We start from the raw sequence: 25,900 nt of genomic DNA, 5'->3' as shown, positions 1-25,900 counted from the left end.
AGTGAACAATAGGATGGGTTCTGCATTCCCAGATGTGGCTGGTCAGAAATGAAGGGTGAGGTGGAGGAGTTAATCATCACTACTCATCATCATCACCACCATTGTCATGAAAGATGGCTTCAAGCCACTCTTCTAGCACTATAGACTTGGCTTGATCTTCAGCACATAGCTGTCTCACAGCTACTTTAACTCCTGCTCTGCAAATGTTCTCTAACCACCAAGATGAGCAACTTCAGTTTTGACATTAGCAGAGCACAACCACTATGTCCTTGCTGCTGCAGACTGTGAGGGGGAATGCACAACTGCTCCTGCAGCTGGATCTTGTTTCTGGACCACTTCTGCAGGCCAGTCTGAGTTAGGTCAAACTGGAAACCTGGCTGCCTGCACCTGATGTGGGAAGCAGAAGGTAAACTCAGGCTTTTGTCATTCAGGGTGGATAAAGACACACAGGTCAGAAGGGGGCTTTGAAGCCTCCACGAGCTTCTGTGGCCAAAAGGCCAATCCAGAAGGGCCTCATGCTCTGAGATATGCTAGTATGACAACCATATTGAGAAGTATCCAAGTTCTGTATACAGTCACATGGATAATTTCAAGTGTATGTATGTGAAAGACTGTATCTTCCTAACGAAATGAGCAAAATATGGCCAGGCAATTGCAGACTTAACATGGGTGGTGCTCAGCCTTTGGCAGTAAGGATGCAGCCCCCCGCAGCATTCATGTCATTACACTTATCTGTCTCCTCACAGCTGTGATGTCCTGATGTCAGACTGCAGAAGGAGACAAGTCGCCTCAGTGCACTGTTGGAAGCGAGCACACCGCCTGGGACACGGGCACGCCACCTTCCACTAGATCAGGTTCCTCAAACCCCTGTCCAGCCTGGCCTTGAACACTTCCAGGGATGGGACAACCTCTCCCAGCGCCTCACAACCCTCAGCTGGGGCTCTCTTTCCAAAGTCTATTTAAAGCCGAACACAGTGCGTTCCTGCCCGGATCCACCCTTCCAGTTCCAAATCCCACCGCCCACAACACAAGCCGCCCCTCGCTTCCGCAGCTCCAAGCCCGGCGTCCCTCGGCCCGCCGGGGCTGCGCAAGCCGCGACCTCCCGAACAACGCCAGCAAAGCCGTTGATCCCCCTTCCCCTGAGGCGCCCTCCCCGCCTGAGCCACCGGGTGGGCCCCGGCCCTGTCCGGATCGGTTCGCGGTGCCGGCGCCTGCCGTCACTGAGGCGGAGGAGCGGGGGAGGCCCCGGCGGCGGCGGCGGCACCGCCTCCCCGCCCCCCGCCCGTCTGGCCCCGTCCCCGGCGGGCGGCGCCGCGGGGTGACAGGCAGGTCTAGGCCACAGCCGAGTGCGCACGCGTCAGTTCCGGCGGGGAGCGCGGCGCGTGGGTAGGAAACGCCGCGGCGGCGGGGGAGCGGAAAATGGCGACGGCCTCGCAGCTCACGGACGAGGAGCTCTTCTCGGAGCTGAGGCGCTTCGGCTTCTCCCCAGGGCCGGTCACCGAGAGCACCCGGCCCGTTTACCTCAAGAAGCTGAAGAAGCTGCGCGAGGATGAGCGTGCTGGGGCCCGCAGCGGCGCCAACAAGACCCGGAACAGCAACAACAATAACACGGGGGCCGGAGCGGCGCCGGGTGGCGGCAGTGGCGCCGGGCGAGCGGGAGCGCGGCTGCCGGTGTCAGAGCACCCGTACCTCCCCGGGGCCGGCGCCGGGAGCGGCCGGAGCCGCGCAGCACCCCCTGCCGGGAGCGGCAAAGTGCTGCTGGGCTTCAGCTCGGACGAGTCGGATGTGGAAACCAGTCCCCGGAGCCAGGCCGGCGCCGGCGGCGGCAGCAGGAGGGAGCGGGCTTCGCCCCTCTTCCGCGGCCTGAGGCCCGCCGCCCCCCACGGCGCCTGCGGCGTGAGTAACAGCTCCCTCTCGGAGGAGGCGGCGAGGCGGAAGCCCAGCGCCTGGTGGGGGGCAGCGGCCAGGAGGCCGCCGGCGGCTCAGGGGGTGAGGGAGCCCGGGGACGGCGAGGAAGGAGAGGAGGAAGGCGACGAAGAGGAGGAGGAGGAGAGCGAGAAGCAGCAGTGGAAGAACCGGACCGTGAACGGCAACCGGCTCCCCTCCTACGGCGGCAGCAGGGACAAGTACTCCGACTCGGAGGAGGAGGAGGTGGCGGCGGGGGCGAGGAACAAGCAGCAGGTACCGAAGGAGGAGCCTGCAGTTCGCCGGCCCAGACGGAGCCTCAGCAAGTCTCCTGCTCCATTCATAACAAGCAAATGCGCTGCAGCCGGCGCTGGCGTGATGGAGACGGGCCAAGAAAGGGCTGGCGGAGGCTGTGGTGCTGGTGTAGTCGTAACGAATGACAGGGCGGCGGAGGCGGCTGCTGCCGGGAGTCTAGACAGGGGCAGAAAAGAGGAGGAGGCGGCGGCGGCGGGGGGAGGAGGAGGAGGATGTGAAAATCTGGACTCTAGTCCTCCCAGCCCCAGATACCGCATTGGCCTATCTAAGAAATCCCCTACAGTATTGTTGCTTCCACCACCGCTCACGGATGCGGACAGCAGTAAAATCACTGACCCTCCAGGCACCGTAAGGAAAGCGACCAATAATCACGTTCTCAGTGGTGCTGCTGGTAGCTATAATGTTGAATCCAGGATCTATTCAGCTACTAATAGCCTTCCCCCGGGGGGAACCATCTCCTCCCTTAGACTCAACCACTCCAATCATACGGGTTCAAATCATACCTACCTGAAAAACACTTACAAGAAAAATCTCTCAGAGCCCGAGGAGGAGCTTCTCCAGCAGTTCAAAAGAGAGGAGGTATCCACCACTGGAGGCTTCAGTGCACATTACCTGTCCATGTTCCTCTTAACTGCTGCATGCTTGTTCTTTCTGATACTGGGATTCACATACCTGAGAATGAGAGGTTCTGGAGTAGCTGAGGATGTGGGAGCCAACAGTAAGTATTAGGTGAAGGTTAAGAGCAGTTTATTTCTGCAGCTGCATATGAAACTGTTAATTCGCCTTTGCATTTGCAGGCACCTCTCACAAGCAGTTCTGGGTACCACCTTGGCAAAATCTTTGTATGGAGAAACAGAGAAATTTTCCTTTCTTAAGTATGTAACTTGCAAGCTGGTGTCATAAGCATAAACTCAAATCGTGGCATTCCCTGCTGTAATAATCCGTTGCTACCTTGTTCTCTTGCATGTTTTCTTGACAAAGCAATTTTATGTGTTAATAGAGAATAGATAAGGCTTTATGCTAATCTCACAGGAGTAATCCCATACATTTAGATACCTGGGATTCCTGCAGTGCTAATACATGACTCTAGTTGGTTGGTAATAAAGGAGGTTGTTTTCATTTATGGTACTAAGGCTTGAAAAGGATGCTCAAGTGAGATGATACTAGATACTACAACAAATCTTGTGCAGTGAATGCTGGGCCTGTTGTGTATTGTTGTCTAACAAGTCTTTTTTCTAAATTTAGTTGAGAGTATCTTTATACATGAAATACTTCTGTGTTTTAGTTTGAATTTCAAAGCATTCTTTTTTAATCCTAAGTTACTTCGGAGCTCCTTTAATATCTGAAAGTAACTTCTTGGAATGGATTTAGAAAGCTACCATTTTCTGTTCATAGAATGTATGAAAATGGAAACGTACCACCTAAGGGTGGTGATTCATGCTAATTCCATACTTGGCTGCTCTGAAATGGACAGTGGAGATTCTAGCATCAGAAAGAAAAATTATGCCATTGCTGTCTTTAATTTCTCATCGGGAGCAATAAAAAGCTATGCAGAAAGCTGGTTTGGGAATGTGAGCATTAGAAGGGCCCTTGGGGACTAGCGTTTTTCTTCAGATGATTGAGGAAGGCGTGTGGGGTGTATTCACGTGCATATGTTTCTTTGTATAGAGAGTGGAGGATTTATGTACTTGTGTGTGGGTGTGTATACAGTGCCTTGTAAGGAGTGATCCCACTGTTAGATTGGAATCTGCTAGATGTTCTAGGGCAGAAATAGCCCTACAAGCCCTTTGGTCTTTCCCCTTTGAATGTTATTTATTACATTATGGTAGCAGAATAGTTCTTAATTCTGTTTGGCCCTCTTAGGACAAGGGGGAGGGTATGACTTGGTGTTTAGGGAGGACAGTAGCAGCAAGGATTTAAGTATTTGCAATGGTTTCGTTTTTGAATAGAATATGCTATAAAGCGTATGGGATCACTGTGTTGAGTATGTTGCTGGAACTGGTACATAGGGAAAATTGTTCTCTTCTGCCCTTTTGCTTGTGTTAGGCTGCCCAGCCAATGGTCTGGTCAGTGTTGCTTGGTAGTTAAGACAGTTCTTGGTTGTGTCCTATTTGTTCTCTTTTCAGTTGCACTCTTGAAAGTGAATTTCCTGAAGAATTATATTGTCAGTGGCACTGACATTTCATCTGCCCTCCTTCCTCACAGACCCGGGCTTTGCAATGTAACAAATTGGAGTATGACCCTTTGGAACAAGCAAGTAGCAGCTTTTGTGGCTGGGAACAGAGCAGGCAGCTTCTTCTAAGTAATGTGGGAATGAGCAGGGAATTACATTACCCATATGCTCAGCACATGCTCACTAAAGTTGTGCTTCTCAAATGGGCATATGCAACAAAAATAAGAGTACCTCTGTAGAATAGGTGAGAATGGACAAGACAGGCCAGTAAAGACTGGCTACTGGGAAGGGGAAGAACCCTGTCTTACATTAGATTCTTCCTTAAGCATCATCTGAGTTTGGCTCTTATGCTTGTGTGGGTGTATTGTTGGTTTTCCTTATAAAAGCAGAACTGATTCATCCATTTTTATAAAAAACTCCCAACAAAACAGCAACAAAAAACTCAAGCAGCCTTTCAGTTTAGTGATTGAATACTGAGGTTTTTCTGACATGTAGATGGCTCTAGGTAAGATTCTGTTGGCTGAGTGATTTGATTGTGTAAAACTCAGTTGTTTTCAACTTCAGACTGTATCATAAAAAGTTTTAGGATTCAATAGAGTTGCTCTGTGCCCATCTCCCTAATCACCACAGTTACTGCGAGAAAACAAACAGGGCAAGTTTCTTGTCTATTTGGGTGGCTTCTTTAACTTTGCAGGGAATGATGCATAGTGAGCTTAGTGTTGTGTGATTTAATTGTTCATTACTGAAAATGAAATTCAAAATAAAGTGATATTATGTGTGTGACACTGTAAAATACTTATCATTAGATACATCCAATGTCAGCACTTACAATATTTGTCAGCCTGTAATCTGAGAACAGAGGAGGTGTGTCTGATGGGGGAGGCTTAAAACTGGGTGTTGGGGTTGAATTTAGGCCAGGTAAAATAATACAGATGAGAAGTGGTAAGCAGAGAGCTTCAGAAAAGGATTGTCAATTGTACCATGCATAATTTTCAAATGATTTCTTACTCAGAGCTCTGAAGTAGCTGTGTGCTTTAGTTTTTCTGCACATGATGTATAAAATGTCAAAACCCCCAGCCATAATTGGGCTAATTCTTCCTATGTAACCTGCATGTGGTCACTTGAGGTGAAGTTTTTCATGAGTTTAGCTGTCTAAAATGTAGATAGATATCTATGGGGCTTTTCCTAAAGCATCTTAAACTATTGAAATTAAACTTCTTTTAAAGTTTATGTAAAGGACAAACTAATGTATAAGTGCATGCTTGCTATGTTTGTAAATGTTGTATGTGAAAAGAGAGATCAGTGTGGCATGGTGCTGGTAACCTCATTCATGCGGCTCTTCATGTAAAGCATGGTTTGGTTGCACCTGCCTTCAAAATGCCATGGAATTGGAACTTTTTGCCAAGCAGAGTAGTATTTTGTCAGGAAAATGGTAGATTTGCATTTGTCTATTTTTATCTTCAAACCCACCTGAATAGCTGTGTATCTCTTCCAACTTCTTTGGTTTTGCTTTGTGATTTGTGATGTTACTCTGAGCATCTCAAGTGGCTACTCTTGGAAGTTAGTTCCAGAGTTATTTTTCATGGAAAGTAGATGATGATATCAGATCAGTAGATGTTTTCAGGTCTGGTTTATTTTCTGAAAGATGAAGGCAGTCATACTGGTGCTGTTTAAGCTTGTAATCTAAAATAAGCTGCATTTAAGTTACTCTCACTCTTTCTGCTCCGGTACTTTGTTTGGGGAGTACTTGTGGCAAAAAAAAACCCCCAACAACAAAAAAAAGTAATCTTGAAACTTTTAGGTAGGTCTTGTTTAAAATCTTGTGTTCTTATTAGGAAAGGCTTTTGAAAGTGACATCTCTTGCTAGTAATTTTGGTCTTTCTGTGATGCTTCTTACAAAACAACTGCTAGGAGGATAATCCTTACTATATTTGCTGCAACTTGTGTTTTTGAAATGTTAATTCAGGGAGACTTAGCAGTTGCCTATGTTGCAAGTGGAAGCTTATGCAAATCACAGTTGTAAGAGTTTAATTCTATTCCATTGATGTTCCTTTGTTCTTGACTTCTAAATCTTTCAGGTGTTAAAACTTCTATGGAATTTTATGCAGGGAATTTAATTGTTAAGAGGCTAGACTTGGTGTATAAAAGACAAGATGATGACTGCTAGGCTCACAGGCCTGCAAATTACTACTGCAGTGCTGTGGTATTTCACAGATAACTGTTACAAATCTACTTGCTTTCTAAGATCACCTTTTCAGAAGAGTGTCTTGTTGGCAGTGTTGGCTTTGATGGAAGAAAATGAATTTTGAAAAAGGAATTTGTATATAAAAATGACAGTAAAGAAAGGACTCAAAATGAAAAGATTTGGAGAGTTCCTGTGTTATGTGTCCGTTAATGTTGCTTTGTGTTTTGCAAGTGATACAGTGACTTGTATTTGATGATATAACAACTTCTTCTACTGACATATTAGCATATAACTCTGTTTCTGCATATTGCTTTAAACTCTAGTTAGCAAGCATTTCTCCTCTAGGTGATACAAAATGAAATACCAACTTGTATCTTAAAGACCTGTCTCGCTTGTAGCTGATCTGGCTTCTATGGTTTGGTGAGTTTTGGATCAAGATCAGCAAAGTAGGTCAAAAACCCCTCTAGGCTGCCTTTGTAAGATAAAGCCAGACAGAATAGTTAAGTTTCCTTAGGATTCTTAACATTTTTAAATTCTAGTCTTCCTTTCGGTCTTAAAAATGAGGAAGGGATTTGGCCAAGACTGGTACCCAGGAAAGCCCAGATAAACCTTACATAATGCGAAATAATTCGTTTTAGTTGACAACTTCAAGACCTTCCTAAAGGATAATAAACAGTCTCTTTACCTTTGCTGCAGATCTGTAGTATAAAGTATAAACGCAAAAATTGCTTGTCAGTATCTGAAACAAAAATGATGCAACTTCAGTATTCCTACTTTTAAGGCTATAGAGGTATTTAATACTTTATTCAGAATATTTAGAACTAACTTACTTGGTATTCATACCTTAAATGTGCTGCTGTTTGCATTCATACACAAAACTTTCCTTCTGCCATAACTTTAGATATTCTTACAATGAAAATTTTCTCAACATTACTGTTGTAGGCTGTGCTTTTTTGTGAAGTCATAGGAAATTGCAGCTAAAATTACTTGTTTGGGGATCCAGGGATGCAGAAGAGCTCTGGCAGGATCTGTTTTCACTGGGTATCAAATACTAATCAAAAGTTTGCACTCTGTTCTGCAGTGCCACAGTAGTTTTCTCTAAAGAAAACTTGGTTTCTGATGTGAGAAAACTAAGGGTGATCTTGGATCAGCAAGCCAATCTGGTTGCAACTTTTCCATGTTTGTAAAGTATTGCAGACTAGGAGGGAGTGGAAAAGCAAAAACCAAACTTGGGTCTTTTCTGTTTAGAACCTCTGCCAACTAATGATGTTCTTCACATGCAGTGCAGGTTTCTTTCTGCTTAGGATGAGTGTATACAGTGATAATGGATGCAGCAGAAATATTTGAATGAAGGGCCCAAGGACTTTTGTCTAGTATTGTAGCAGTCTGGATTTGCAGTGTTTCATATTCTTGAAGGATCCCAGTATGAAAGGAGAATCAGGCCTGCAGTCTTTCTATTTCTGGGGACCAATTGCGTTTCTAAAAAATCACGTGCGTTTAACTCCTGTTGACATATGAGAGTATAAGGTTGCAAAACTGGCTTGATTGCTTACCTAGCTAAGCTGGCAGGAGTGCTAGTCATACTGAACTGGTCCCTGTCATCCTTCTAGACTTGTGCTTCAGAAGCAGAGTGTGAGCTGCTGTTTGAGAAAGTTATTTGGTCACTTGACAAAAAAGCTTAAGCAAGTAAATTAAGCAAATACATCAGTTTTTGTTGATGTAAGTGCTGTTCCAGTCCTGTGGAGAAGTAGAGTCCACTGTAATAATGAGGTATATAGTCTTTGCACCTTTAAAGTTCTTGTGTATTCTCTGCTAAAATTAGTTGCCTGTTTTGATTTGTGGTAGGTTGATAGGAGCAAGTTGATTATTTAAGGGACTGTGAAATCAAGCTATATTAAGAAAAAAGTGGTTTGTTCAGGGGGCTCTAATGTTTGCCAGGAACTTCAGTAGTAGTGTCTTTGTCCTTACCCTTCCCTTCCCGGCTCCTGCTGTTGCTGCTTGTACATCTAGACTTGTGGGAGATGGTGGCAAAATCTTTGCTGTGATTATAATAATGAGGACATGGTGTAACTCTGCCACTAATCAAAGTAACCTCGATGGCATCTATCCACTGAGGAATTCTTATTTAGGAAAACTTGGAAAAGAGGCAGTGTTACTGATGCGAAGAAGGGTACTGATGGATTCAAGGATAAATTGAAGAACCACTGCACAACTTAGAGCTGATCTTATATAGGTTCCTTCAGTGTAGGTTTGCTCTAGTTTGTCTGCTGTTGAGCCTCACCGTGCTGTACTTCCCACAATGCTATTTAGTGCTGCTTCTCTGTTCTGTGTGTTTACAGTCTGTTGTGGAGGGTAAGGAGCAAGTGAGTGTGGGGGCATGCTCACTGTGAAACAGACAAACATAGTGTGTCTGTTGGGCCTAGTTTGTTGGAGATGGGCTGCTATGTTTGGTGTTATACAGAAATGAATTCTTTTTGCAGAGGGAAGGATCAAATTTTCTGCTTACTGTCATGTTATAACACAGGTATCTTGAATAAAGCTGCCATTTTAGAGTCTTAAATTCCTTTAGCTGCTTTAAATGAACTATTGAGTGACAGTGAATTGTTATAGAAGGCAGGAGGGGGGAGGAGAAGAGGTATAGGGGCTTAAAAAGAGGTCTAGCACTGAGTTAAATGACATTGATACTTAAGTAGTCTAGCAGACCACTGAATTCTTGTGATGCTGTTTGATAAGAAATAGCTCTGTTCATAAAATGAACGATTGTATGACAATTCATAGGCCAGTTTTCCTCTTAAAGAAGGCTGTTTAATAATTGGAAGATAGCTTGTTAGAAAAAAAAATTGTTTTACGTGCATACATATAAACATACAGGGTTTAGGTACACATCCTCTTAACCTTTTCTTTATTGAAAAAGAAACTTTTATACTTGGACTCACAGTATCTTGGGTAACTGCAGCATCAGCCTGTCCTTGTTAGGCAGTCAACTGAACAACACTATCACAAGCGGACTGCTGGGGTGAGTTGGATAAATGTACAGTTATTCCAGACCAGATTTTAAGGCCACATCTAGATCTTAATTTTCCTTTTCTCCACACAAAAGTGTTTCTTTGAAGGTCAGTGAAATCTCTGAATTGCTTATTGAAGAAGCCTCAGGATGTGTGTGGGGTTCATAACTGCTTTTGTTTGCTTGTGGATATTTTCAATAGGCTGTGTATCAGAACCCCTCACCTCAACCATCTGTCCCCTCAATACTTAGAATCTCATTATGTAGTTATACAATAAAACATTCCACAGTAACCTCATTCAGTAGTACCCAATGTCTGTTCAGTATCAAGCTGCACAACACAAGCCCCTGGTGTCCAGCACTCCCCCATCTCACAGCACAGCTTCATCAAATACATTTTTAACTGAGTGTGTAGATATTGTAGGTCATGGAGAACAGAAGTTTAGTTAGAACTAATCTGAAAGCAGTCAATAGATACTGAGCAATGGAGCATTTACTTTGAGGGGCTTCAGACATCAAAAGGTGTGATTGTTTCGTTAGTGTTGTCTGGAACAGCTCTTGCCTGTGGTGTGTGGTGTGTTTTTTCTTGTGTGGATTTTGTTGTTATTGGTTGTGGTATGGTTTTTGTTTTTAAATTCCCAAAGGCATTTCCTGGGAAGTGGTGAAACACCCATCATGACATTTTCTGTTAATCTTAGGCATTTGACCTATATTTAAAAGTTTATTGGGCTGTTTGTTCTGTTTCAGATGTCATGCTTCAGACACCCAAAAAGCATATTTGTTACTTCCTTTGAGTGACACACTGGGCAGTGCATGTGTGACAAACCCCTGAGAGGCCTCTTTTAGGCTATGGAAATCCACAGTCAAACTGAATTATTGGGGAAAGGCCAGTCTGGCAGTCTTGCTTGTGCTGTTTCTCATTCTTGCAAATTCCTTGGAAATAGTTTACTGTTACTTTGTAAATAAGAGAAAATGATACATGAAATTCTTGGTGAGATTTTGAAAAGAAGAGTATGTCAGGTTCATCTTAGTCTGTTTCTTTATTGGTTTACACCTGATATATGATCCAAGAAGGCTACTGGAGGGGAGAGACATAGTGTATTATAAGGAAAAAGCTGAAAAGCAATGCTTCTCCCCCTCCCTTTCTTCCCCAGTCAAAGGAACTTGGTGCTGTTCTGGATAGACTTTGCCTAGCTGGAAGAATGAGCTTAGTAATGCAGATTTCCTTTTGGAAATGGAATTAGTCTCACTGTTTATTTCTGGGTTTTGTTTCTCTTATCTGTAAGCATGTGTATGTAGTACTGCTTACACAAAACCAGCTTTGGATAAAGGCATTCTTAAATCACTGTTCCCACAGTGGAGGGCATCTGAGCTGCACCTAAAGGACATTAATATTCAGATACTCTATACTTTGTATATAATAGCAAACATATGTTTATTTTGATGAAACCTCAAAACAAGAAAAGGTGTAGTGGTGGGAATATCTGAAAGTCTTACTGTTGTATTGTCTGTACGGTGTCCTTTGAGCTAGTAGCTTTTAATTTCTCATTGAAAACCAGAAATTCCAGCCTGTTACAAAGTCCTGAGAGTCCGTTCATTCAGAATAGGCAGGTGTATATGGATAGTCTGACTGGGTGATCCCAGGTTTATTATGTCCAGTGTGAAGTTCTTTACCATTCAGGAGATGGGAATGTACTCAGTTTCTTGCACAAACTTTGGCATGAGACTACTAGCTATATGGCCAGCTATGTTTCCTTAAGCATGAACTAAATGGTTTGAGGATAGTTAAGGTCTTGTTTTGTCAACTTTGTTTTCTAGCTTAAGAACCTAATTTTGAAGTATGTAAGGGATAGTAGCACACAGTTCTTATGTATCTACAAATAGCCAATGGTATGGTAAGGTTTTATTGTCCTCAGTGTCGGAGGTATCAGAACGAATAACTTGTTCTTCCTTTCTGTCCTCTTTTTCTTATTTTTTGCTGTTTCTCTATGGCATATAAGTTTCTTGCCAAGACAGGTTCTTTTTCCTCTTTAGATCCATCTAGTTTAGGAGAAGTGTACATAGTACTGGTAGAAGTTTAATCAGTTTAATCATAGAATCATAGAATAGTTAAGGTTGGAAAGGACCTGAAGATCATCCAGTTCCAACCCCCTTGCCATGGGCAGGGACACCTCACACTAAACCATATCACTCAAGGCTTCATCCAACCTGGTCTTGAACACTGTCAGGGATGGAGCGTTCACAACCTCCCTGGACAACCCATTCCAGTGCCTCACCACCCTAACAGTAAAGAATTTCTTCCTTATATCCAATCTAAACCTCCGCTGTTTAAGTTTTAACCCATTACTCCTTGTCCTGTCACTACAGTCCCTAATGAAGAGTCCATCCCCAGCATCCCTGTAGCCGCCCCTTCAGATACTGGAAGGCTGCTCTGATGCTCCATGCAGCCTTCTCTTCTCCAGGCTGAACAGCCCCAACTTTCTCAGCCTGTCTTCATACAGGAGGTGCTCCAGTCCCCTGATCATCCTCATGGCCTCCTCTGGACTTGTTCCAACAGTTCCATGTTCTTTTTATGTTGAGGATACCAGAACTGCACACAATGCTCCAAGTGAGGTCTCACGAGAGCAGAGTAGAGGGGCAGGATCACGTCCTTTGACCTGCTGGTCACATTCCTTTTGATGCAGCCCAGAATACGGTTGCTTTCTGGGCTGTAAGCACACACTGAAGCCGGCTCGATGTTCATTTTCTCATCGACCAACACCCCCAAGTCCTTCTCCTCAGGGCTGCTCTGAATCTCTTCTCTGCCCAACCTGTAGCTGTACCTGGTATTGCTCTGACCCAGGTGTAGAACCTGTCATGGTTAAACTTCATGAGGTTGACATCAGCCCACCTCACAAGTGTGTCAAGGTCCCTCTGGATGGCATTCCTTCCCTCTAGTGTATCAACCGAACCACACAGCTTGGGGTCATCGGCAAACTTGCTGAGGGCACACTCAATCCCACTGTCCATGTCACTGACAGAGGTTGAACAAGACCGGTCCCAGCATCGATCCCTGAGGGACACCACTTGTTACTGGTCTCCAGCAGACATTGAACCATTGACCACAACTCTTTGAGTGCGGCCATCCAGCCAGTTCTTAATCCACCGAGTGTTCCACCTATCAAATTGATGACACTCCAATTTAGAGACAAGGATGTCATGTGGGACAGTGTTGAACGCTTTGCACAAGTCCAGGTAGATGACATCAACTGCTCTACCCCTGTCCATCACTTTTGTAGCTCCATCACAGAAGGCCACCAAATTGGTCAGGCAGGCTTTCCCCTTAGTGAAGCCATGCTGGCTGTCACCAAGCACCTTGCTGTTTTTCATGTGCCCTAGCATGCCTTCCAAGAGAATCTGCTCCCAGATTTTGCCAGGCACAGCGGTGAGACTGACTGGTCTGTAATTCCCCGGGTCATCCATTTTCCCCTTCTTGAAAATGGGGGTTATATTTCCCTTTTTCCCGTCATTTGGAACTTCACCTGACTGCCATGATTTTTCAGATATGATGTCCAGTGGCTTTGCAACTTCATTTGCCAGCTCCTTCAGGACCCGCGGATGGATTTAATCAGGTCCCATGGACTTGTGCACATTCAGGTTCTTAAGATGGTCTCGAACCAGATCCTCTCATACAGTGTGGGTCCAAGGTCTTCATTCTCACAGTCCCTGCATCTGCCTTCCAAGACTTGGTGATGCGGTCAGAGCCTTTGCCAGTGAAGACCGAGGCAAAGAGGTCATTCAGAACCTCAGCCTTCTCCAAACCCAGGGCAGCCAGTTCTCCTGATAGCTTCCGGAAAGGGCTTACGTTTTCTCTAGTCTGTTTTTTATTCGCTACATACCTATAGAATCCCTTTCTGTTATACTTAACATCCCTAGCCAAGTTTAATTCTAACTGGGCCTTAGCTTTCCTGACCCGGTCCCTAGCTTCCCGGGCAACATCCCTGTATTCTTCCCAGATTGCCTGTCCTTGTTTCCACCTTTTATAAGCCTCTTTTTCCCTTAGAATTTTCCTCAGCAGAAATGATGTTGATGTAACCTGTTAACTAATAAATATAACCTGTTTTAATTAATAAACAATTACAGTAACAATACTGGAATTCTTAGTTGAAGCAGACTCTTCAGCTGAGAATAGGAGCCAGTGGCAAGGCATAAGGGTAGTGGTGATGTATGGCTGTGTGGTAGTCCAGTTGTTGCCTTCAGATAATCATTTTTATTTGAACCAGCCAGTTTATGCTATTGCAAGGAATGCAGCTGGTATGATGGACAGCCTGAAGAGTTAGTCAGCTCTTCAGACTCTTAGTCCAGCTGAGTAAAAATGGAAGTTACTGAATACTGCATACTTTCATGAATTTCCAGTCAAGTGGTGTTATGTCTTAAATTACTGCCGAGCTTATCCTGGTTTTGAGCTCTGCACACCTCTGCTGTACACAGTGGACAGGTTTTCATCTTCCATTTAAATAATACAAAATCACAGAATGGTTTGTAAGAGACCTTAAAGATCACCTACTTCCAGCTCCCTGCCACGAGCAGGTTCACCTTCCACCAGACCAGGTATCTCAAAGCCCTATCCAGCTTGGACTTGAACACTGCCAGGGATGGGGCAGCTACAACTTCCCTGGGTAACTTGTTCTGGAGCCTCACCATTCTCACAGTATATGGATACTTAGGGTAAGCCATTTACTGCTTCCTCTGTGAAAGCTCATCTTTACCATGACAAGAGACCTGCTAGTACAGCAGCTACCTCTGTATCTCCTGTACCGAGTAGGCTGAGTAAGCTGTTTTTTTTTATTCTCCCAAGGATATACAAGGGCTGCTATTTTCAGAGTTTTACTGCCATTTCAGGCTTTGTACAGATCACTGTTCAGCAGTTCTGCTGCTCTTAGTGCAGCAAGCAGTGATAGACCAGTGTCTGCTGAATGGTTAAAAGGACAGAGGCACAGCAGAATCCCAGTGTTAAATATGAAAAATCCCTTTGTGATCTTTATTTTGACTTTGTTAATGTCTATGCTCTCATGATTTAGGGCCTCTTAAGAGTTCTGTCAGTGCTCTCCATTAGAATGTTATCTTTGGATGCTGTAAACTGTTCATAGGATTATAATACATTACTAATACTTTGATCTCTATCTGAAATAAGAGGTTGCAACTGGGTGTTTTTACCTTGGAAGCTCTTCAAGACTGGAATCCTTCCTGCTTGTACTGCATCACAGGAGTGTTTCTAGCCACACTGGGCTCCTTGTCAGAGTGACAGTAGATTTAATATTTACTTGCAGATTCCCATTGAATCTTAAACCTTATGTGTTTTAATAACATTTGCTTTATGAGTTAGCTTTCCTTCTCAAACTTTTAGAGTTTGAGGAGAGCAGTCCACTTCCCAATTTAACACTGAACTGCTTGGGCTGCCATGTTTTCAAGAGTTTCCCTTACTTATCAATAGCTTTATTGTTGTGTGGGTTATTTGTGGGAGTGGTGGTTTTCTGTTGGGTTTTGTTTTTTGATGGTTTTTGTTTTGTTTAGGTTTTGTTGTTGCTTGTTGGGTTTTTTGTTTTGTTTTTGGTTTTTTGGGGGGAGAGGGGAGGTTGGAGGATGGTGTTCCCCCATTTCATAGAATCACAGAATGGTTTGGGGTTGGAAGGGACCTTAAAGGTCATCCAGTTCCAACCCCCCTGCTATGGGCAGGGACACCTTCTACTCGATCTGGCTGCTCAAAGGCCCATCCAGCCTGGACTTGGAACACTTCCAAGGATGGTGCAGACAGAGCTTCTCTGGGCAGCCTCTGCCAGCGTCTCTTCATTCTCACAGGGAAGAACCTTTTCCTACTATCTAATCTAAATCTTCCATCTCTGTTTAAAGCCATTCCCCCTTGTCCTGTCACTACATGCCCTTGTAAGAAGTCCCTCTCCAGATTTCTTGTGGGCCCCCTTTATGTACTAGAAGCTGCTCTGAGGTCTCCATGGAGCCTTCTCTTTTCCAGGCTGAACAGACCCATCTCTCTCAGCCTGTGCTCGCTGGAGAGGTGCTCCAGCCCTTTGATCATCTTTGTGGCCCTCCTCTGGACTCCCTCCGAGAGGTCCATATCCTGCTTGTGTTGGAGGCCCCAGAGCTGAATGCAGGACTGCAGGTGAGGTCTGACGAGAGCAGAGTAGAGGAGTAGGATCACCTCCTTCGACCTGCTGGTCACGCTCCTTTTGATGCAGCCCAGGATATGGTTGGCTTTCTGGGCTGCGAGTGCACACTCCTGGGTCATCTTGAGCTTCTCATCAACAGCACCCCTAAGTCATAGAATCATAAAATAGTTAGGATTGGAAAGGACCTCAAGATCATCTAGTTCCAACCCCCCTGCAACAAGCAGGGACACCTCACATTAGACCATGCCACCCAAGGCTTCATCCAACCTGGTCTTGAACACTGCCAGGGATGGAGCATTCACAACCTCCCTGGGCAACCCATTCCAGTGCCTCACCACCCTAACAGTAAAGAATTTCTTCCTTATATCCAGTCTAAACCTCTGCTGTTTAAGTTTCAACCCATTACCCCTTGTCCTGTCACTACAGTCCCTAATGAAGAGTCCATCCCCAGCATCCCTGTAGGCCCCCTTCAGATACTGGAAGGCTGCTCTGAGGTCTCCACGCAGCCTTCTCTTCTCCAGGCTGAACAGCCCCAACTTTCTCAGCCTGTCTTCATATGGGAGGTGCTCCAGTCCCCTGATCGTCCTCGTGGCCTCCTCTGGACTTGTTCCAACAGTTCCATGTCCTTTCTATGTTGAGGACACCAGAACTGCACACAATGCTCCAAGTGAGGTCTCACGAGAGCAGAGTAGAGGGGCAGGATCACCTCCTTCGACCTGCTGGTCACGCTCCTTTTGATGCAGCCCAGGATACGGTTGCTTTCTGGGCTGCAAGCGCACACTGCAGCCGGCTCATGTTCATTTTCTCACCAACCGACACCCCCAAGTCCTTCTCTGCAGGACTACCATGAATTTCCTTTTTACCCAACCTGCAGCTGTGCCTGGGATTGCTCTGATCCAGGTGTAGGACCTTGCACTTGTCATGGTTAAACTTCATGAGGTTGGCATCAGCCCACCTCACAAGTGTGTCAAGGTCCCTTAGGGCTGCTCTCAGTCCAGTCTCAACCCAGCCTATATTTATGCTTTGTTTATTAAAGCCATATGTGTTTTTTGACCTTATAAAGTATACAGAGCTAAAATATTTGGAAGGGAGCACAGAAGGAGGGAAAGAGCTATTACAGAAGCCTATTCTGATTCTCTTGCAAGTGACTGTATTCTCTACTCACTGAAAAATGCTGCTAGGTATCTGAAATCTAACTTTTCTCCTCACCATATTTTGCAGCTGCTGATAAAAGCAGTCTTAGTGTGGTGTTTTTGTTTCTTTTTTTCTGCATGTTAACATTAGCCTGTAATGGAGACTGTGTGTACAAGGAATGTAGTACAACCTGATTTTTACAGTACGTGAGAAATGCACTTCTGAGCCATTTTTCCTAATATAACTCAAACAGCTGTTTCTTCATTGAAGTATAATATGTTTCGTAATATAATGTAAAAGTGTGTGTGCAAATTCTGTTGCTATAAAACATTTTCTTACACTGGTAGAAATGAAAGTGGAGAATACGATGCTTAGTTGTAAAACTTATTTCAGCTTTCCACAGATAATGAAAAATGATAGTGTAAGTTATCTAGTAGCTTAATGTATTGAGTATGCTTCACTGAGGCTAATGTAGGCATATAGAGGAGATAGTAATTCCAGCTGCTACGCCCACAAAGGAGCTGGTCTTCACCCCAAATTCTTTCTGGAGTGTTTGGTGACTGGCACTTAGTACTTCTGATGACACCGCAGCCTCAAATCAGGCATATAAAACACTGCCAGAATCTTTTCTGCCCAAGTTTCCTATCTGTCTGTGGAACTGGGAAATGAAAATGCAGTAGTATTTTCTTGCTGATAGTGATGTTCTGAAGCTTGTTCTGTTCCTTCTGCATTCATTCTTGTTTGTTCCTTTCTTCATCTGCTGCATACAGTTACTTCTACAGGGGCTACTTTCACAGGGTCTCTTAGTAGAGAAAGTACACTTCCATGCTTTTTTTTATACATGCAGGCAGGTTGCACATTCTTCCGTTTGAAACAAGCACTATCTGTACCATAGCTCTGTAGACTGTGCTTGTTTTGTTTTGTTCTGTTTTTAATCACTGAGTCTTTGTGGTTGATGGTGATACTTACAAAACAGGAGACCAGACAAAAGGAAAGGCAGTCTATTTGTTAATATTTGCAGGTGTTTGTCTGAGGTATCAGCTCTGTTTGAAATAGATACTTTAGTACAGTAGATGCTTTAGCCTGCAGCAGTATTCATGGGGTGAATGTAGCAATAATATAGTGAAAATGTCCTCAAAAGTCAGCTCTCTCGTGGCAACTGTTTCAGTTCTGGATTTATTTTATAATAAGACCTTTTGCTTAAATAAAGGTGATGTTCTTAAGAACTGACTTACAGCCAACTATTCTGTTTCAGTTTTGCAGTACTGGGTATCTACAGGTACTACTAAACAGATTAAAATATTTTTCTGAAATCTTTAAGTACAGAAGCTACAGTTTCTGTGTTTTCAATCATTGAATACAATCACTAGAACAAGACTAGTATTTTTGATCCAGTGAAATTGAATAATCTGATGAGAAGCTCTCCTGAAAACTAGTTTCTCCTCTTTAAATATGGACCAAATTGACGTGACTCTAAAGAGCATATTTCAACATTCAGGTTTATTCTAACCAATATTTAAATAGGCAGGAGTAGATTTGAGCATTTCTAGAAAGGGTGATACAGCTAAAATATGAAGAGGGATTTTTTTTAAGAAGCAGTGGACTACTCCAGAGACAAGTTCTGGTGTTTTCCCACCCTTTTACCTAAACTAATGAAGTATGTTTCACCCCATGAAAGGCACAAAGATGTTGTTGGGTTACGTAGAGAGAAGGAACGGCAAAGGCACAGATGGAGCTAAATCTGGCCACTGCCATAAAAGATAATGAAAAGTACTTTTACAAATATATTAGCAGTAAAAGGAGGGCTGAGGAGAACCTCCATCCTCTGCTGGATACTGGGGGAAACCTGGTGACTGAGGATGAAGAAAAGGCTGAAATACTTAATGCTGCCTTTGCCTCAGTCTTTAATAGTCACACCAGCCATCCTCAGGGTACTCAGTTCCCCGAGTTGGATGGCAGACTGGGAGCTGATTGAAGTCCCCCTAATTCAGGAAGAAATGGTTAGCAACCTCCTGCTCCACTCTAGATGTACACAAGTCTATGGGGCAGATGGGTTACACCCAAGAGTGCTGAAAGAGCTGGCAGAGGAGCTTGCTAAGCCACTCTCCATCATCTGTCAGCAGTCGTGGTTTAGTAGGCAGGTCTCAGAGGACTGGAGGATGGCCAGTGTGGTGCTTCCATACAAAAGGGGCAGAAAGGAAGACTTCCTGTAGCTTCCAGGAAGCTCCAGGCCTGTCAGCCTGACCTCTATGCTGGCAGTGGTGATTGATGGCTGCTGAACGTGAGCCAGCTTGTGCCCAGGCAGCTAAGAAGGCCAATGAAATCCTGGCCTGTACCAGCAACAGTGTGGCCAGCAGGGCCAGGGCAGTGATCATCCCCTTGTACTGGGCACTGGTGAGGCTGCACCTCAAGTACTGTCTTCTTCACTGCAAGAAGGACATTGAGGAGCTGGAGCTGGATCCAGAGAAAGGCAAAAAAGCTGGTGAAGGGTCTGGGGCACAAATCTTACCAGGAGCAGCTGAGGTACCTGGGGTAGTTTAGGCTGGAGAAGACTCAGAGGGGACTTTATTGTTCTCTACAACTACCTGAAAGGAAGTTGTAGCAAGGTGGGGCTGGTCTCTTTCCCCAAAGTAGCACGTGATAGGACAAAATGTGATAGCCTCAAAGCTGTGCCGGTGGAGCTTTAATTTGAATATTAGGAAAAGTTTATTCACAGAGAAGGTGCTCAGGTATTGGAACAAGCTGCCCAGAGAGCTGGTGGAATCACCATCCCTGGAAGTGTTCAAAAACTCAGTAGTATGGTTTAGTGGTGGTGTTGGCAGTCGCAGGATAATGGTTGGACTTGATGAGCTTAAAGGTCTTTACCAGCCTAGCTGATTCAATGATTCTGTGCTACTTTCAAGAGTATTAGAAAATGTCTGAAATGTCTATGACCGATATGATAGTTCTAATGCTTTTAGAGGAGGGTTTTGTAAAAAACAAAAGGTGATGAAATAGTTTGGTTATAGCATCAACCCTTACCACCTATTCAAAAGCAGAATGATTTCAAATTATATTGGGGAAATATCGACAAAACTGCTCTAAGTTGAGGCAGTTGAAAAACTGACTTGATGTTAAGGAAAGATTCAGCTGTTTTTAGAACTCTTTAATCCTTGTGGCAGATGGTGCTTCTGTTCAAAATTGCCAAGGACTATTCAAACTATAATGGTGTCCTGATTTAGAAATATAAAAACTTTTTGCAAAGCACACAGAGATGATCTGTAGTGAAGGAATTGCTCAGCTTGACATATGACTTTGTGTCTTAATACCAAAGCACAGAGATCTAGCCTACTGATTCAGAGTGGTTTTTACCTGAATTAGCGCAATCTGGAGATGAAGGTCATGCAAAACCGCTCGTTTGTCTCGAGTGCTGAGTAATTGCAGAGAGGAAAATAGAGGCAGGATTATTTTAAGCAGTTTGAAAGATGGAGCTCTGGAATGATATATTTCCTGTAATAACTTGTTGGTGTGTGTGTTGTTTCCCTGACATTTTAAGATTTAGGAGCTTTGAGAGACTTGTGTTAGAGTTGTCCTTGACACATACACCTTGTGTCATTGCGTGGAATTGATACTTGACCCCAAATTTACCAGCAAAAAGTTACAATCCAAGTACTTTCAATATCAACAAATAGATCTGTGAAAGTGAGAGCTTGTTTCCAAAAGGCCCAGCTAAAGGCCTATTTCAGATAGTAGTGTTTCCAGGATTGTAGCTTCCTCTGCTAACAATACATTATCCAGCTGATATCTGAATTTGTGGGTTTGGGGTTTTCTTTATGAACGAAAAGTTCTAATGGAAAACATTGTTATCCACTTACTGAACACACCTTTACAGGATGAATTTTGGATATACTACTCCTTCTTGTTCAGGATTAGTTTGCTTGTGACATGGTGAGTGGGGAGAAAAGTCCTTTTCTGTTTGCAGAGAGGAGTGTTCTTGCTTCTGCAGAAGTTGCTTGCTTGGAAGTGTGTGTTTCAGTTTGTGGATTCGTGTGTGGATTGTATTTGGCACTTTTGGTATTGTCATATAAGGAATTCCGTGTTTGCAGGTTAATTTGCATCATTCTTGTTCCTGCAGCTGTGGTTTTACAGCTCCTTAAAGTTGCACTAGAAAGTTGCTTTTTTTGTTTATAGTATCAAATTATTTGTACCTTCAGAAATGGATGATGGCATTACAGTTATTCTGTTAAAAATGTTAGCTTAATATTCAGTAGTGGTCAAAAAGGGAACATAATGGTAGGATTTTCTAATTTTTAGGAAGGGGTTTGAGAATAAAGCATATTTGAGAATATCAGTATGGTACTAATAATCCATGGTGCTCCTTTATTTTGAATGGTGTCCAGCTCTGTTCCACAACCTTGGAAAGGATGTAGCAGAGCTGCAGAAAGGTTCCAAGAGTAGTAATATGATGAAAAGCATAGCATGGCTTTCGTAGTGAGGAGGAATAGGGCTCTTGAGTGGAAGAATGAGGACCAGGGGAAGATTGGGGAAAGAAGTAAAGTCATCAGAGTTATAAAGAAGGTGAACAGGATCTGATTACTCACTGTCTCCTCTAATGCAAGAAGGTGTTTCTGAAGTTAACAAGTGGCAAGTTCAGAGTAAGCAGAGAAACAGGTTTTTCACACCTGCATATTTAAGTTGTGGAACATTTTGTGACAGTGTTGCTGAAGCTAAAACCTTGCTTGGGGTTAATGTGGGACTACACTGATTGGTAAGGGAAAATACGTTGGAGTTGATGCACTGGAAAAGAAACAAAAAGCCAGTTACTTCTTTCTGTCTTGGGAACCTTCTGAGATGCCCCTTTGTTTTTTTATGACTGGGAGAATATTCTGCTGAAGTATCAGCATATACTTTATATTCTTATCCTTTGGCTCTCATTTTTTGTCACTGTTCTGTTGGTTTCCTCCAGTTAGGGGCAGGTGTCTTTATAAAGAGCAAAGTTTCTTGCTGCTGCGGAAGGCATGGTTTTGGTCTGAGTGAATCCTTGGTTTGTCCTGGTGTGACTTCAATTTTGATATTACCTTTTGAAGTTTGTTGATTACTGAAACTACCAGAACAGTAACACTGTTTAGGGCAAGGTTCCAGAGCATCTAGGTGATAGCTGGAGTCAAAGGATTAGCTACTTTTGGCATTGTAATTTGGTGACCAACAGGCAACAGAATCCTTTATTTTGGTACCATGATAGCAATATGGTTCTAAGTTATGTCCTAAGCAAAGGTAATTTTATTTGTGCATGTTTTCTTTCTAGGTATGACTGCTTGTGAAGCAATGCCAGTCTTTAGAACTTGTGCCATTAAGAATATGAAAGCTGACTTGTGTGTTCATTAATGTCTGCAGTTAGGCTTCAACTTCAGGCGTGTTAAATATGCTTTGAAAAAGAGGAGAAATCCCAATTTATGCCCCGTTTGTCTTGCTGAAGAAAACTAAATCCTTGTAAATACTATTTCTGTCTGCAGTTGTTACTGATGTCTTAGGGAGGAAAATGTGGGGTGGTGGTGATGAGGGGTTTTATTGTTATTTTAAAGATAAAAGCTTCTTTATCCTAGCAAAAATTAACCTTGTATATTGACATTGACTGCATTTGTATTCCTAAAATTGAGCATCTCTGTGAGATGGCTTGGTATGTGCATTTGTGTTGACAGCTTTGGCTGGAATGCTTTGGAGCTGTGCTGTGACCCTTAGCTTTGTAATGGTGACTTTCTGTTATTTGAGACTGCCCAGTTCTGCCATCTCAAGGAGTTCTAGTAGTCTATAAATCATCATACACAGCTTGTCCCAACAGTAATATGTGTAAATTAGTTACTTCTAAGGGTCATTAGTAGTCTTTTCAGTTAACCAGAACAGTATTTGTATGCTGCTTTGATTTCTCTTGCAGACTTTTTGCTAATCTTATTGTCTTGCTCTTGACTAGCTAGCATTTAAATAAGATCACTTCTTAAAAATGGAATTTAAATAACATATCCCTTCCTGTTTTGAAGTCAAGTTTCATGTGAAGATGATGTCCTTTGGTGTGCTTGCTTCTTGTTTCCTTCCATGTCTGCCCAAAGAATCCTCTTATTACACATTGCCAGGTTTAAAGCTCTTTTTTCCAGTATATCAAACTTTCAGGCAGAATGTTCAGCTCTTGCAGTGTTTTGGGGGAGCCGGTATGGTTCCCTTTGTCAAGTTTTTGAGGGTTTTCTTTCATGAAAATACTGTTGACTTTTTTCTTTCTTTATTTCTTTTTATTTTCTTTTTATTTTATTTTATTTTTTAATCCTGCAGCTGGTATTCATTCAAGGTAAAGCTGCTGTGCTTCTCTCCATACTGCTGCTTTCTGGGAGTCCTAACAGATTTGAGATTGCCGTGTCCAGGTAGTTCGCTGCATACCCCCTTTTTTGAGGGCAGTGGATGTTAGTTGGTTGGCTAACCTGGAGAGAAGACTCCCTGGGACAACAGTCAGGAGATGCCTGCTTTTTAAAAATCATCTCTCTAGTATTTAGCTTTGTAGTATGAGTAGATGGGCATTTGTTCTTTGCTCATAAAAATGTAAGCTTGTTAAGTAGACTCCTTTCAAGGCTGGTAGTAATTTGTTATTAAATTAATGCTTAGCTTGGTAGAACAATAAATTGTTACTTTTAAAACTAAACCTATGTATCTTAAGAACTGTCAACAAACTTTTTGAATCGATGTTAATATATTGAAATACCTTAGAATGTTGGAGTAGGTGAAAACCTCACACCTGTGGCTGGAGGATGTGGGAGGATTTGGTGAGAGCTTAGATCCTGGAAAAAAAGAAAGAGGGTGGATTCAGAACAGAGGGATTACTGAAGTAGTTAAGGAGTGGCCTTATTAACTCAAGTTAATCAAAGTTATGTGGTAAACAGGTGTAGATTGATTAATAGTTCTGAATTGCATATGCAGCTGATAAATTGCTGCAGTTGAATTTACCATACTTGCCTCTTAAGACATCAGGCATCCTAAACTAATATTAACATCTTATAAAAATGTATCTTGCAGGTTAACTTGCCATAAAATCACTAACTTCAGAGGGATTTAATGGAAATACTATAGCACGAGTTAAAATAATGAATTACAAGGATAGTTAATTTTTTGTGGTAGATAATTTTGGAGGAAGGTGCTGCTGGGAAAATTCAAGCATAACAATGCCATTGAATTTACTTTATTTCTCTACTGACCTAGCATGTATAGAACTGCAGCTGACAGTTTGTGGTTTGCATCTTTGCAGGCATGGATGCATGTAGGCATTTTTGTTCCATGGCTTTCATCAGTGCTAAAATAGGTGTTTGTCAGTTGTACTAAAATCTGCACACTGTTCTGTCTCATGTCCCCCCCCCCTTGCCTGCCCACTCCAATCTAAAACCATATAATCAAGATTTCATATATGCTGAATAAGACTGACCTTGGGAAGAGCCCATAATTACATAATTATCCTGTCTGGATAACTAGGGATCAAACTGGGAGGTTGGCAGTCATCTAGAGCTTTGGCTGTGTTTCTCTAATCCTATTTTAGGCTATTTAGATTAAAAGTTTAGTGTGCTGGGAATGTTCTGTTGAGTTAATGAATTAAATAAACAGAAGATTCGTAAGGCTGGTATCTTGATAATCTAGTAGAGAGTGTCTGAGAATTTGCATTTCTAAAATGAAATCATGAAGTGGTGGAGGGCTTTGTTTCCAAGAGTGCTTGAACATCATCTGCTTCTATCAGTTTTAATTAATCTGATATTTGAATCAAGTATTCTGATATCTCAGAAAACCACTCAGTTTTGATTTTTTGTATTTTTTGTATGTTTTCAACATAAATATGATGGTGTTTATACCCAGATCTTTAATTTTGTGTTAGGTTTCCCAGGATACTTTATTTTTTATTTTTGTGTGTGGTGACCTATGGTCAGTAGAAGCACATAGCATTTCCCATCCGTAAGATCAAACTGTGGTGAAACAAGAGTTTGTGGCTTAGAAAGGCAAGACAATATGCTGGGGCCCCCAGCAAAAGGGGGATGTGGACTTGCTTGAGTCCAGAGGACACCACACAGATAATCAGAGAGCTGGAGAGCCGCTTGTATTAAAGGTAGGCTGAGAGAGTTGGTCTTCTTCAACCTGGAGAGGTCTCAGGGGAGACTGTACAGTAGCCTTCAAGTCCCTAAAGGGACCTACAAGAAATCTGGAGAGGGACTTTTTACAAGGGCTTGTAGTGATAGGGCAGGAGGGGAATGGCTTCAGACTGACAGAGGGGAGATTTAGATTAGACATTAGGAAAAAAATAATATTGTGAGGGTGCTGAGGCACTGGCACAGGGTGCCCAGAGAAGCTGTGGCTGCCCCATCCCTGGCAGTGTTCAAGGCCAGGTTGGACACAGGGGCTTTGAGCAACCTGCTCTAGTGGAAGGTGCCCCTGTTTGTGGCAGGTAGTTGGAACTGGATGATCTGTAAGGTCCCTTCCAACACAAACCATTCTGTAAATATTGTAGTAGTAATCCTTCCTGCCTTGGTAGCTTTTCAGTTACCAGCTGTCAGTCGGGACCAGTGGAAGCATAGCAGAAATTACTTGTCTGATTTCCATTTCTCTTCCTTGGACAATATATTTTTGTAGCCAAGAGGAAAATAATAGATAAACTGATGATTTGGGGAGCTGTGGAAACTTTTATTTAGAAAGGAGTTAATGGTCATTTAGTCACACTGCACTTTGTGGGTTCTCAGTGTGTCATCTATTACTCCAGTCAAAACAGAAAATGCTGCTGAGTTGTACAGCTGTGTTGTATGGATTATTGCTTAATGAAAAAGTAGGTTTTACAATTTAGTATCTACTTTAAATAACAATTTCAGTGCAGTCGAGTCATTAAAGCAAGAGTTTGGCAAATGGCAAGCATGGGTTTTTTTTTTGCATGGAAATAGCTGTGAAGTTTGCAGATATACAGGATTCTGGTTTAACCTGAGTGCTAGTATAGCACATTATCAAGTGTGGAGTTAAGTCAAAGGTTAATA

At 43.0% G+C, this 25,900-nt stretch overlaps 1 protein-coding gene across 1 annotated transcript in view; it reads left to right on the top strand.

Moving 5' to 3' along the window:
• Window positions 1–1,350: 1,350 nt before the first annotated feature.
• Window positions 1,351–25,900, top strand: part of LEMD3 (LEM domain containing 3) — a 53,640-nt gene continuing 29,090 nt past the window's right edge. The window contains exon 1 of the mRNA XM_005155162.3: window positions 1,351–2,938. Coding sequence (XP_005155219.3) covers window positions 1,420–2,938 — 1,519 coding nt within the window. The 5' untranslated portion in view covers window positions 1,351–1,419. The remainder of the gene's footprint in view (window positions 2,939–25,900) is intronic.

This window comes from Melopsittacus undulatus, chromosome 5 (genome assembly GCF_012275295.1).
Source record: "Melopsittacus undulatus isolate bMelUnd1 chromosome 5, bMelUnd1.mat.Z, whole genome shotgun sequence".
Taxonomy (NCBI): Eukaryota; Metazoa; Chordata; class Aves; order Psittaciformes; family Psittaculidae; genus Melopsittacus; species Melopsittacus undulatus.
The sequence above is the reverse complement of the archived record's forward strand: the minus strand, read 5'-3'. Positions and strand labels throughout refer to the sequence as shown.